General features: G+C 34.5%; 2 protein-coding genes across 2 annotated transcripts; both read right to left on the bottom strand.

Annotated features, from left to right (window-relative positions):
* Nucleotides 1–3,363: 3,363 nt before the first annotated feature.
* LOC140876284 (uncharacterized) lies at nt 3,364–4,161 on the bottom strand. The gene has a single exon (XM_073280204.1). It carries the CDS (start codon nt 4,101–4,103, stop codon nt 3,537–3,539), a length of 567 nt encoding a protein of 188 aa, XP_073136305.1. The 5' UTR covers nt 4,104–4,161; the 3' UTR covers nt 3,364–3,536.
* A 1,886-nt stretch (nt 4,162–6,047) lies between these two features.
* LOC140875613 (homeobox-leucine zipper protein ATHB-15-like) lies at nt 6,048–13,077 on the bottom strand. The gene is made up of 18 exons (XM_073279339.1): nt 12,144–13,077; nt 11,628–11,787; nt 11,390–11,496; nt 11,040–11,130; nt 10,574–10,669; nt 10,384–10,497; nt 10,218–10,301; nt 9,986–10,141; nt 9,652–9,726; nt 9,420–9,526; nt 9,169–9,346; nt 8,895–9,083; nt 8,724–8,804; nt 8,417–8,551; nt 7,885–8,210; nt 7,349–7,454; nt 7,088–7,237; nt 6,048–6,488 (listed from the first exon to the last, which is right to left on the bottom strand). The coding sequence occupies exons 1-18, from the start codon at nt 12,380–12,382 to the stop codon at nt 6,342–6,344; spliced, it is 2,541 nt and encodes an 846-aa protein (XP_073135440.1). The 5' UTR covers nt 12,383–13,077; the 3' UTR covers nt 6,048–6,341.
* Nucleotides 13,078–14,587: the final 1,510 nt, after the last annotated feature.

The raw sequence follows: 14,587 nt of genomic DNA, 5'->3' as shown, positions 1-14,587 counted from the left end.
ATACAGAAAAGATCCTTAAACGTTTTAATATGGATAAATCAAATCCATTAAGTACTCCAATGGTTGTAAGATCATTAAACATAGAAAAAGATCCATTCCGTCCATGTGAAGATGATGAAGTTATTCTTGGTCCAGAAGTACCATATCTAAGTGTCATTGGTGCCCTTATGTATCTTGAAAATTGCACTAGACCAGATATATCTTTTGCTGTAAATTTATTGGCAAGATTCAGTTCATATCCAACAAAGAGGCACTGGAACGGAATTAAACATATATTTTGTTATCTACGAGGAACGACAGATTTGGGACTTTTGTACTCAAAAGACACCAATCAAAGTATCATTGGTTATGCCGATGCTGGATATTTATCTGATCCACATAAGGCACGTTCCCAAACCAGATATGTATTTACTCGTGGAGGCACCGCAATTTTTTGGCGTTCACAGAAACAAATACTCGTAACAACTTCATCAAATCACGCTGAGATTATTGCGCTACATGAAGCAAGCCGTGAATGTGTTTGGCTAAAATCAATGACACAACATATCCAAACTTCTTGTGGATTATCAGTAGACAAGAAGTTTGTGACGTTGTATGAAGACAATGCTGCATGTATTGCTCAAATGAAAGAAGGATACATCAAAAGTGACAGAACAAAACATATACCCCCAAAGTTCTTTGCCTACACTCAAAAGCTTGAGAAGAATAAAGATATTGATATCTGTTATATTCAATCAAGTGAAAACTCATCAGATCTCTTCACAAAGGCACTTCCCACGAAGATATTCAAAAAGCATATATACAACATTGGGATGCGCAATCTACAGAATATGTGAAGAATCACTCATGTTAACATAAGGGGGAGTTTAAGTGGCTGCACTCTTTTTCCCTTACTATGGTTTTTATCCCACTGGGTTTTTCCTAGTAAGGTTTTTAACGAGGCAGTATAAAACACGTAATGAAGACAGTCATCATATCATGATCATCATCACAAGAGGGAGTGTTGAAAAATATATTATTATTATTATTATGTTGAATATTGAATATTGAATGTTGAATGTTGAATGTTGAATATTGAGTTGTAAAATGTGGAAAATTAGTGTGTGATGATGTAGATGATGATGTATTTATTTTTGAACTAATCTCAAATGTAGATCTATAACTAGGTCTTCATTTGTGATAAAAAATACAATTGAGTTTAGAGAAAAATATTATAAAGTTTAGAGTTTGATATATTTTGAGTTTTAAAATTTTTACTTTTTACTATAAATTTTTACTTTTTCAGAACAAGCTTCATAAATACATCGAAGCTCATAGTTTTTGGACTCGGTGTTAAATGAATTGGCAACAAGTTGCATATTAGCTCAGGTCATCTATATCACGTCACCTGATACGTATGTCTCCTTAAGTAATTACAGAAAAATATTTATTTTAAAGGGGACGATAATATATATGTGTGTGTTACTTGTACACATCAATGTCGTATACAAAAATAATATAATCATTCTATTCTTTTAATATACATTACGCATTATTTACGGTAGATAGTTGTCGAACTGCAAAGATAATTAAACCACATCTAAAATATGATTGATCGACGAATACGGTTGCTATTTTTTGGATTTTCTTCTCGTCTTCTTTTTTTCGAGAGCATGAGAATCTAGCTCCCATCTTGATCGGAAAATCTAGTGCATGTTTGAGAGAGTTTTTAAGAAAAACTTCTCGGTTTTTCTTTAACAATTGAAATTTTGAAAATTTTAAAAATTTTGTTAAGAAAAAAATGATATATAAATGCTTCATAGAAGCTCTCCAAAACACTTTAATAATATTAATACAAGTTCGTACAATAATATATATATATATATATATATATATATATATATATATAATATGTATCATGTATTTATGTATGTAATAATGTATTACGCTAGCTGGAGATGTTTAAATACATGCATGATATATATGTATTTATGTATGTAATATATAATGTATTACGCTAGCTGGAGATGTTTAAAGGAGGTGGTAGATTATAGTTTCCAGTAGAGGTCCCAAATTAATCATATCATCAAATGATTCAAATCACATGTTAGTACTACAAATACTACATATGAATACATGCATTTCTTAATCCACAAGATTACATGTGCTATTAATTAATCGATCGACTTAGGGAGTATTTGCAATATATTATGTTTTTTTAGAAGTGATTAAATTTATATTTATATATTGTAAAAAAGTGAAGAGAAATAAAAAATTGGTAGTGTTTGAAAACAAAAGTGAAAATCTAATTAAAAATCAGAGTTGAGTAGTGTTCGATAAATAAGTGATTATAGTGATTTTGTAACTAAAATTTTTATTAGAATCATTTTTGGAGAATCATAATAACTATATGACTAGTTTTTAGATTTTAATTAACTAGTTAAGAATAAACTAACACATAATCTAGGTATAAGAAACACACAAAAGTGATTTTTTTAAGCTAAAATCTAACTATCACTTTGTTTTAGTGATTGCAAATACGTACTCTCTTGATTAATTTTTTTAAAAAAATGCAAATGTTGTTTGCCACTCCAAAAAGCCGAAAATCATAAAGGAAATATAACAAAGAAATATTGACAGCCTAATGGGATCTAATAAAGAAGGTAAAGTGAACTTAAAAGCAACGAGCGTCCAATAAGTTTCTGATTTTCCTCACTTTCACCAAAACCAATTCACCAAAACTTTTGGCTTTTCATTCTTTTTTCTTAGTGCATTTTCTGCAAAAAAAGTTTAACCCTTAAGTAAGATTCAGCTTTTTCCAAGAATTACTTATCCACAAGAAATCTCATAAATATAGATTGTGTGCTTATTCCTCTGATTGATCTGAAACGGAACCTATAGAAATTGAAAACAAAAGAAAGATTAAAGCTACGTAATTTGAAATAGTAGTTTAATTTTAATTAATATACAGTAATTTTATATGCAAAATATGACATAAATAAATTAAAATAAATCATTGTTATATATATTAAATATATTCGATTACTGAAAATCCCAATTGAAACTTAAGAAAAATGAACATTAAGTAGATATATCATGAGTACCGTGCAATTTACCTGAAATTAAATACTCATTATTTCCATACAAGTAAATAAACAAAATGATTAACTAAAAGCAATGAGCCATGCACTTAAAATTTATTTTATTTTAACATTATACAATATTAATTAATTAATAACGATTCATGAGTATCAAACTTGAATCTCGACAGGTCAATTCAGTACTTTACAGAATTACCAATATTCATGACCATAAATAAAATTAATTAGTTAAAAATATTATAATCACCGTCAATAAAAGAGACTGAAATAAATTAAACAGAACCAAACTTTTTTTTTTTTTTTTTCATTTTCATTAATTATTAGTACATGCAAACGTGCATGAATTCCGACAAGTACTCCAAAACAATCATCTTCACGATTTTTTTTTTAAAAATAAAATTATTAAAAACCAACAATAATGTTTATTTCGAGAATATTAATTAATAATTAATTTGTTCATGCATTATTTTGTTTCTTCAAATCTTTATAGAACTTCATGATAAACTCTTCCGCAGCTTCATCCACACGATCATCTCCATCAATCCTCTCATTGCTCAACGGGAACGGAGAGTCCGTAATCCTCAGTTGCCTCACCATCGGGCTCGGCCCGAACCCAGGCAAAGCCGGCGACGCCGCCGCGCTGTTGATCATCTCCAGAGCCGCCGCCAGTAACTCGCCATCGATGGCCGGCGGCGCGTGTGAGTGTTTCCTCTTGTTGATATGGAAGCTGGGGAGGTGGAATGTGGGGTAATAAGCGGGGCTGTTACTGCAGCTGAACTCGTACTCGAGTTGGCCGCCGCCGGCCGCGTCGTGGGAACGTCGGCCGGAGTAGGAGGCGGCGGCGAGGTGGTGGTGGAACATGAGGTTGTGTATGGCGGCTTTCCCGGCGATCTTGCCACGTTGGATCATCATGCTGAGATCTGAAAGCAATTTGGCTTTGGATATGCCTTTACGTAGCATCAAGTATAGGACTCGGACTATGCTCCAGAATTTCTTTGCAATAATTGGTAGATTTGGCTCCATTTTTCTTGTGTATTATTTGGGTCTATTTTTGTTCGATTTTTGTGGGGATTTTTTTGGTGATGTTTTTGATTTGACGAAATTTGGTGACTTATGAGCGGGGGTTTTTAAAGGGGAACTTGTGGTGGTACTTTGACTAAATTGACCTTTTGAGTTTCATAATTTGTCTCCTATGATATGATGAGCTAATTGCATTAATCTTCCTTGTCAAAAGTTTAATAATCATAAAACTCTTTAAAAAATATTAATAGGCTAATGCATCCCTCAGTTTTTTAAAATATAGCACATTTCACCTCTATGTTATACAAACTCGGGCACATTTATACCCTTTCATAGGGGTTTTTATGCTAATTTTTTTAAAACATAGGGTCTAACATGCTATTAATTTTACACATGGTGTTTTATGCTTTTTAGACTTTTCACAGGGGGTGTGGATGCAATTAGCCCATGATACGAGCGTTGGAGTGCTGGGCATATAACAGTAATTGTCGTTTAAACTTTTGCTTTATTAAATAATGATGATAATTATTATAAGTTTTGGGCAACTGAAATGATAATTAATGTCACTTTCACTTTCGACTTTAGAGCCGTTGGCACGAATAACTCAGAAATTTCGTGCTTAAAACTTTACTTAGCATCGGAGGTTTAGGACTGATTTGACTATATATGTAACGGGGTATTACATATAAATAACATTAAGTACTTATAAACATATGCTTTTTCAAATATTATTCAACTCATTAAAAAATTGTTTCAAAGAAGCAATTTTTTTCAAAATCTCCAGAACTGAATGTGTGCGTACATATTATAAAATTAATTTGGTGAATTAAAATTAATTTGGTGAAGCCAAAGATGAAATATTTAAAATATTTTTTTTAAAAAAAGAGCAAAATTCTATTTCTATTTTAAACTTCATTTGTCCATTATAATTTTTATTTTTGTGATTTCATTTTAATTTCAAATTTAAATTGATTTGAAACAAAAATATAATACATATATACAGTAAATAATATTAATATTTTAATCACATATGCAACTCATTTTATTTTCAAATTTAAATTGATTTGAAACAACCATATAATATATGTATACAATAAATAATATTCATATTTTAATCACACACGCGACTAATATAATATTACAGACGACACTTTACCAATTTTCAAACACCACGAGACATGAATATTTTATAAAATCTTACCATACTCACAACAAAAGTCCAGAATATCAAAATTATATAAACGCATGATTTTTCAAATATTAATCTACGCATTGAAAAAAAAAAATTAAAGAGCTTAAAAGTCCCCAAGAAAATATTTTTCCAAAATCAACACCACCACCCCCGCGCTAGTTTACCTAAAATCTACCGGCTACTCAGCCTCGCTGGACAACTTGTGATACAACATAACGTGGCAATGCAAGCCTGTTAAAGCTCACTACTCCATTGCCTATATATAAAAAAATAAAGTCTAAAGCCAGCATGAGTTACATTTATAAGTATTTTAATTGTCAATTAATTATTATATACTAAAAAATAAAGGGCAAGATTAGAGATTTCGATAGGTTAATTTCGATTTGCCTTCCATCCCATGCATTATATAGTAAAATAAAAAATATTAGAAATCCAAATTTTGATTTCTTCATATTGCCAACAGACACCGAATTATTACGAATTAAGACACCTTGGGTTCACTTCAAGCTATACATGCAAAAAAGGCTTGAATTATTCACAACGACTAGTTTACAATTGGGGTTCAATTCAAAATTGTGAAACATATTTTACCACATATATTTATATCTGGACTCAATTAGTAATTTAAACAAATAATCAGTTCAGAAATGCTTGCTTTTCAGGCCTAAACGTAGGAAAAACCATTTCATTGACAATATTTTTTGACACTGTTTGATGCAAATGATAAAATATTGATTAATTCGCTCATCTTTATTTTATTTCATATTTGGTTCAAATGTTGGTGTTATACACTAATATCTTATTCATACGATCCACAAACCAAGCTGGTCTAAATTTTCAACAACATTTGACATCAAAACATCATAATAAGACCCGAAGTGCACAAGGGGGTTTAACCCAGTACAGGCAGAAAACATAGAAACCTACATCCCAAAAACCTACATCACAACTGTCTTAAGATCAGAAGCATGATAAAACATAGAAGATTCAGTGCCACAGACGGGAACGATGGAGTCGTTAAAACTATTTCGGTAATGGAAACAGTAGAATCAAACAAAAGACCAGTTAACGAACATGAAGCAGAGGCAATGGACATTATCATCTTCATTCAAAACCTTCCAAGCCACCGCTCTCTCGTATGAGATTGGCCTGCCCATGCTCGACAGGCAGATGCCACCTTGAAGAGAAGCAACACCCTGTTCGATAAAGTTGCCAGAAAAATAAAAGGAACATCAGCTTCAAAAGTTGCAAGGGCCAAGTTCTGTCTAGAACGCCAAAAATATATAGCTTTCACAGGGGAAAAAAGCACGATGCATCGAATATTACGGGTTTTATGAGCATAGTCGATCACAAAAACACATTATTTTTGTCTGACTTTATTCATCCATCATTATTCTAGTTGTTTAGATCACAGCTTCATGTCATTACCATTACATTGTCTGGCACGGAGAGAAAAGAGAACAACAGACAATTGACAGCGTTCAAGTTTTTTTTAAACATTTGATCAGCATTTGGAAAATATATGAGTTGTGTACTAGCGTGGTCAAAGTGCACAGGATTCGAAATAAGAATTATTCAACTTTACAGGTTTTATATATCTCAAAATAACTAAATTCACCCACATAACTAAATTCCTGGCATGCTACGAGTTTAATATTCATCATAGTGACCTTCAGGCCGCATTTCGAGAGTTGATCATCCATCAAATGATTCCATTAGTGATTAGACAGTTATAACTAATACAAGCTACGACGAATCCATTCAATTTTAGTTCAAAGTATGGGAATTCTCCAACCTGATTCATTATCTGTGGAAACAAGGAGCAGAGATTTTTCCTTCCATGATCATCAAATATCTTTTCCAAAGGTATGTCTTGAAGAGCAACCAACGTCGTCTCAAGCATGTCAAGACCGGCTTGGTTCGAAAAAGTAAAAACCGGCAATGCCTGCAAAAGTTTAGAAGTTCCAAGCTTAAATGAGACCAATCAAAACATATGCTATTCTCTTAACATGTATTATGAGACCGGATACGTTTCAGAGCAAGTAGAGAAAGTTACCTTCACTGAGCAGCACATAATGGCATCCGAGTAATGCCAAAGATTTTTGAGAACCAAGCTGTTACCTTCACCGCTAAATTTGAGCAGCTCGGTACCCATATAGTTTCTACCAAGATAAAGAAAATGGGTGAGTTAAACAGTAACAATAAAAATACAACATGATTGTAAACAGATATTTGCTCCATTAATATGTTAGTTATAATAGCATAGACGGATACAGAAGCCACGACTTGAAAACAAACAATTTAAGTAGGCTGGGTACTTTTTCCAATTAATTTTTAAGGAAAATCTAAAACTGAAGGCTAGAATTCCATTTTTTTTGCAAGGACGCCTGCGTTCAAATCTCATTTCTGTTTAATTGTTTTAGATCCTAAATCCAAAATACTGGTTTATCAAATGGGAGAGTTCAAGTTAACAGGTCACCCCACCATATTGGAACTCAGTTATGTTATATTCCTATAAAAGTAAAGTCGCCTTGCCCATAAAATCATACATAAATCTTTAGAAATATGGCATTCAAGCACTATCTAGAGGACCTGTAACTTCGGGCGATCCAAAGAGCAAGAGTATGTGCTTCAGGAGTTCCAAGCGGTGATTGAAGACCAGCATGAGAACCCAGATGTGATGGTGAGAGAGCCAATGCCACCCTTTGAACAGATGCTATAATGCTACGTAAATACTGTCGGACCATTGATGCAACACTATCTTGCATGTGACTTTCGAATGCGAATTCAAATGCAATAGAGACAACAGATCTAGAAGCACCACTACTAAGAGCAAGGTCTTTTGAGGGCTTGTTGCCTGCTGTACCAGTCTCAAGAACAGATGCCAGATCCAGGGTGCGATTTGGGCTGGACAACTCCTACTTAGAATTGAAGCTAAATATCAGAAAATAATACTACCCGAAAGAGTTTCTCAAGGATCCATCAGGTAGGACCTTATAACAATACGGCTTTTATTATCAAATGATATGACTATTGCCAGAATCATAGTGCTTACAATAGGTATATAGTTCTCTTAGACATATTTCTGCTCAAGAAAAGAAAAAAGTCAACTGAGAACATTAACCTTTCCAGAATCAAGTGGAATGATACGAAAACCAGAGGGCAGAAGAGGAGCATTGTCAGTGAAAGACGGATCAATAGGGGCAAATATGAGTTCAGAACATGTGCCAACAGCATTCTCATCCATCCCGCTACAGAGCTGCCATATTCCAAAATCAAATGCATTGAAAACCTCTTGAACTCAGAAAATAACGGCAAGAAGATAGTTGGTAACCTTTTTTTTTGTAAGTACTCATATTGTTAAAAGAAAACATAAAAAATACTCTTGACATTTGCTGAGAAATATAAGAAACAGGGAAGGAAACAATCACCTGCAGGAGGAACACATCTCTCGGCATCATTGCAACATCCGGAGAATAACCAACACCTTCGAGCTTAATTACTTCCAGCAGCTATTACAAATGGGAAATGCGTCTAAGTCACAACACAGTGTGCGGAAGGCCAATGCCATGTTACACTACCAAGAAATTCAATGCACTTGCCTCTTCATGCTCAATGGTTTGAGCCAAAGGGAGGATCACATGACCCCCGAAATTACCAACTCGTGGTTGGCCTAAATAAGTAAAAGGACCGATTTTGACGGCAGTGGCTGCATAAGCATCAATGTTGCTGTCAGCCCATTCAGACCGGTGCTCTCGTAAAAATCTTAATAGTAAGGCAGGAGGCACATTCTGCACCGAAAAAAGGACAGATTGAATGAGATCAGAAATTGAGTGGGGAAAAAAACAAATAGAAACAAACACGTGGTGAAAAAACCTGTAAAAGCATAGATGCTTTGGCACATAGGACAGCATCACAAATGGATGTACATCCATTTGAGCCCACCAATTTTTCTGGATTGGAGTTGACAAGAATAGCAACATCATCCACACCATCGTTGCCTATAGATACCCAGCTCTCATCACTGAATCCATTAAGAGCTTCATTGAATCCCCTGTAAATAATTGCTCTATAAGGGAATGTCACATAGAACTAAGACGATAAAAGGGCGGAAAATGGTAACCAACCTGCTGAGCTGATGGCTAAGTGCCCGTAGAGCTGGTGGCCGTCTGCCCCAGTTGGTTAAGCTGGCCTGTGAAATATCTTGAGATATCTGCCTAAGCTGCCGAAGAGCCTGTATTAGGTGATAAGAAGAGAGCAAAGGCAAAACACGTCAAACTAGAAAGAAAAGGCTCCAGGCCCGCCATTTTGTAATTCAAGAGCTACAGAACATTCAAGAAAATAGCATGAGCCTCTTACAGCCATCGTAGTCCTTTGAGCAAGCATGGTTGAAGATTCATAAAGTGGGCGTAGAACCTCGGGAACACTAGATGCCTAGCCAACCAACAAAAAATATGAAAAAAGACAAGCATGTCCAGTGTAAAGCAATTTATCCAACTATCAATTCATTAATTGGAACAGTTGATAAAGTTCCATTGTCAATAAATTCAAAAAGTATACGACATTGTTCCTCACAACATTAGACACTCCTTTATAATCATTTCAACATTAAAACGAAAATCTACTTCTGCAAATGAAAATCAACAAGTCGACCACAAGGCCATACAAAGTTGTAAATGACACACAAAAGTACCTCCAAATTCATGTGGTCTACAATGTGGATAATTGATCCTCCACCCTCACAAGGTCTAATAAGGTAACCACTAGGCAACATTTCTGCTCTCACGAAGTTCCGCACAGGTGGCATGCTTGATGCATTCTGAGTATCGCTAAGTGATCTTTCACAGACCTGAAATTGCTCCAAAACCTATAGAAGACTTTGAAAATGAAACCAATAAATTATGAGCTGAAGAAGGGTTGCGTACCACTAGGCTGCCATCATCCAAGACCGAAGTATACCGCAACAACCAAAAATCACGGCCTGGCGCCAGAGTAGTTGGCGCATACAACTAAATTTCAAGTTTCATGATCCCATTAGTGCATTTACAAATTATAACCATAAAATTTTTGTGTTAATTAATATATGCCTACCTGCATGTATAAAATTTCTATGGTCCCACCACTCGCAGTAGGCAGCACACTGAGCACATCCACAGCTCGACAATCGCGAAACCATGAAAGTCGATCCTTTAGCATTTCTGCAACCTAAACTAGACCTCACGATTAACCACTAAAACCTGAGAAAAATCACAAGGCAAGAGAAAGAGTGAAGGAAACTAACCCTGTTGGGTTCTAGACCAACCAGGCCACAAGCTCTTGCTGCCACGCCAGTGCAACCATGAGAAATAGAGATGATTCCAAAGGAATCCGGACCAGGCTACTCCAAATTTAGGACAATTCAATAGGGGAAAAGGGTAATATAGAGTTCAAATAGCCAAAAAAAACACGGTAAAAAGTCCATCCATTTCCATTATCATCTAAAAATGTTTGGCTCCACCATCGCAAGAATCATGAGTAAGGCCATTGTTTCATATAACATTCTTATAACAAAACTATAAATCAATCTCACTGATCATACTTAGAAGAGCATGGAGAAACATTATATTATCTGACACGTATGGATAAATAAACATAATTGAATATGTCATATGCCTAACAATAACATATCAGTGTATCACACATTTACCCAAGAATTCTCCGAACATGTACGAATACTTAAAATTTAACAAATTTAATACGCATGTTACCTTCATTCCAGGCATCTGAACCCACTCAACAGCAGTTCCAGTGGCCTTTGAAATAAACTCTGTTAAAGTTTCTTCTGCAATGGACAAAAGCCTGGGAAAAAAAATACCAAAAATCCCAAACAGTATCCCATTAGCTTCCCCCATACACACACAAAACAGATTGAGTCACATGGTGGAACAACAAATATGCCCCCATTACATCAAGAAAATGACCTAACAGCCGTAATTCTACTCAGTGATGGACCCTTGTATTGAAAGGGTGGCAAAAAGGTCAATGAGTTTCCCTTTTTTTCCACATTTGAGGAACTACCCTGCTCACTCCTGTTAGGTCCGCTCTTGCCAATACTCACCCTGCAGGACTTGTTGCATCCCTTGGTGGATGCTGAGGCGCCAAGTGATGTTGTTGGCCACTCGATACCACCGATTCACAGCTGGTGCCTTTCATCACAAGTGTATCCTGCAATAGGAATACAATCAAACCTGATACATATCTTCATAAACCTCTTCAAATTCATTCACAATTTCACCCAATGAAGCCATTTAATCCGTAAATTATAATAGTGAAACAAGAAGATACAAGGCTCTCACGCTGGGGGTATGTTGGCGAAAATAACTGTTTTCATACACCAATTGGGACACTTGTTTCTGCAGCCTATCATTCTCCTCCATTAAGAGCTTATTCATGGCTGTGAGCTTCCTATTCACGGATTGAAGCCTTGAGGATTCTTTCCTTTGCTTATCTCTACATCTGTATTTTCAAGAAAACCATCACATAAGCTTCGAACCAGTAGAACTCATCACAATTTTTCGTTCATTATTAAGTCACAAGAACAGGCGCCATGACACAAAAACCTTCAAATATACTGTAACTTCCTTGAGATTGTGATCAATCCTCAATATAAGTCATGAGTTCGAGTCTGAACGATCGAACCGATCTCAAATCAGAACCATACATAAAAGAAAATCACAGGTAAAAACCAACGATACGGAAAATACCAACTATTAAACTTTAAACTAATTTTTTTTAATATAAGATATCTATGCTTCGTAATACATCAAATAATGAAGCTAAAATACTAGCAGATTTGATAATCAGAAAACTACCTTCTGTTCTGGAACCAGACCTTGATTTGCTTAGTCTCAATATTGGATAAAAGGGGGTATTCTCTAATCAGCTGCTGCCGGCGCATCGAACTCGGCTTTGGACATTCATGATACAACTTCTCCAAAACTTCAACCTGCTCAGGTGTGTACCGGACATATTTCCCATTGTCTATGCTCCCGGCTGCGGCCGATGACACTGCTCTAGACATCGTGTTACCATTTTTACAAGACATAGCCATCTTTCATGACACAACTTTAGTTTAATCCGAGAAGCTTGAACAACGCTACACGCCCTCTAAACCTCCAAACCTTCAAATCTAATCCCAAAAGTTAAAACTTCGGGGCTATTATATATATGAAAATAAAAACGCCTTTTGACAATAAAACAGACTTTAAATAAAAGTGAAATATCTGAAGTCTGAACTGAAAAACCAGTAGGCTGAATCAAGAACCGCGGCAAAACAACAACAGGAAACACTTCAATGCCCAACCTTGAAATTCACCCAAACATTTTACATCATTTTTTTTTTTGTTTCCATCAAATATACCTCCAATCCCACCAGCTTTTCTTCATAATAACAGACAATTTAGTACCCAGCCAAGAAAATCATCCAAAGATCGGAGCTTTGAGCCTCACAGTTTGGATCTAAACAAAGGGAACCAACCACAGACAACATCTCGTCTCCTCCAAAGATTCTTTTCCCACTTTCTCCAATATCAAAAGCTTTTGTTCACTCCAAGAAATACGACACATGCATGTATGTGTATATATGTATCTACATATACTCTTACATGCATAAAACCTGATGAAAATGAACCTTGGGTGATATAAATATAATCTGAAAAGTTGTTGCCTGATGGCAAAGAGACCAAGGAAAAGGGAAAAAGGAAAGAAAAAGGAATTCTGGCGTCTGATGGACCCCTTCTGTGTTCGGACCTCGAGTCGTATGCTGCTCCCGTGGTCCCTATTTTCACTGGCTTGCTTATTTATTTATATTTTTTTTTGCCTTCGAAACTCTTCAAAATTGGGCGTTTAAAATCTTGCTTTGTCATTGTTTTTATATCAAATCTGAAATGATAATTCGGGGAGATGCAGACATCTATTGTCCCAATTTCATCATAAGATCAAATCAGATGATCAAATTGGGCCGTCCGATTCCCATCCTGCACTGTTCGGATTGGGTAGCATAGACTCTCCCTATAATCTGATAGTAATTATATATTAATCCTAATAATCATTTATTAATCAATGTTATTTTACGTAATCAAACATTTTGCGTACTATATTAATTATTACATTCAAAATATAGATAAAATTTAAGTCAAGTGAACGCATCTTGTTCGATGTAACATATACTTTCTCGTCCAGTTCCCTCCTCGACCCTCGTTATGTCGATTTACAGCGGAAACGGGATAGCATTTGTTTTGGTGAGAAGATTATTATTTTAATTACCTTCAAAGTAAGTTGAATATATTTATGGAATTGCCTCACTTTATTAGCCATTTTGTACATTAATTTGTATGATTTGAGCTGGCCTGGCATATTAGCTCACCAACTTTTGATATGAAAATATTGAGATTTTTTAGGGGAAAATCGGGAATGACGTAGAATGAGAAGGGAATAAAGATTTGTAGGGAATAGCATTGGCACTGGACCTCATCATGAGAGTCTTGCATGCGCCTCCTCGTTTGTATTAATTACTATTACATATTTTCACAAATATATTATTGCTTTTTCTAATATTTAATGTTTCTTATATCCTATTTTAAGTAATGTTTTTTACAGAAACATATTTATATAAAGCCGACAAAAAAGAACGGTATACTTTTAAGTCGTAGTAAAATGAAAAATATTAATATGAAAAATTTATTCATACAAAAATTATTAAAATTGTTTGATATGAAAATTTATTTCTCTATTTATAAATAAACTATTAAAAAATTCGAGCTAATTATAATTGTAAAAAAAATAAAAATGGGTTACACGTTCTTTAGGGATTTCGAATCGACATTAGTAGATAAATGTTTTGACAAAAGTCATACATGGTGGTGTGTCTATTGTGGTTTACATACGATTTCATTAGTTCAAGAATTTAACTCTTGGGCATCAAAAAATTTCCTATATATTCTCATAATCTAAAAATAAATAAATGTTATATTTTTTTAAAATATTCTCATAATCTAAAAATAAATAAATGTTACATTTTTAAAAAAAATTAAAATTAGACGCCTTCCGTATGTTGTACATTACTTAGACATGATTAAAATTATTAGTTGCACGACATCAGCATTGACTATAGAGTCGCCATGTTCCTCGCTGTCCTTTCGTTTTAGAACATTAAAGTTTAACGTAATGGGATCAATTTTTACTTTTATTTAAAAACAACCATCCGATTTTTAAGTTTTTTTCCCGAGTTGTAATATCTTTTATTATTTATTAAGTG

The sequence above is a fragment of the Henckelia pumila genome, chromosome 1, assembly GCF_033568475.1.
Source record: "Henckelia pumila isolate YLH828 chromosome 1, ASM3356847v2, whole genome shotgun sequence".
NCBI lineage: Eukaryota > Viridiplantae > Streptophyta > Magnoliopsida > Lamiales > Gesneriaceae > Henckelia > Henckelia pumila.
This window is presented reverse-complemented; position numbering and strand designations above follow the sequence as displayed.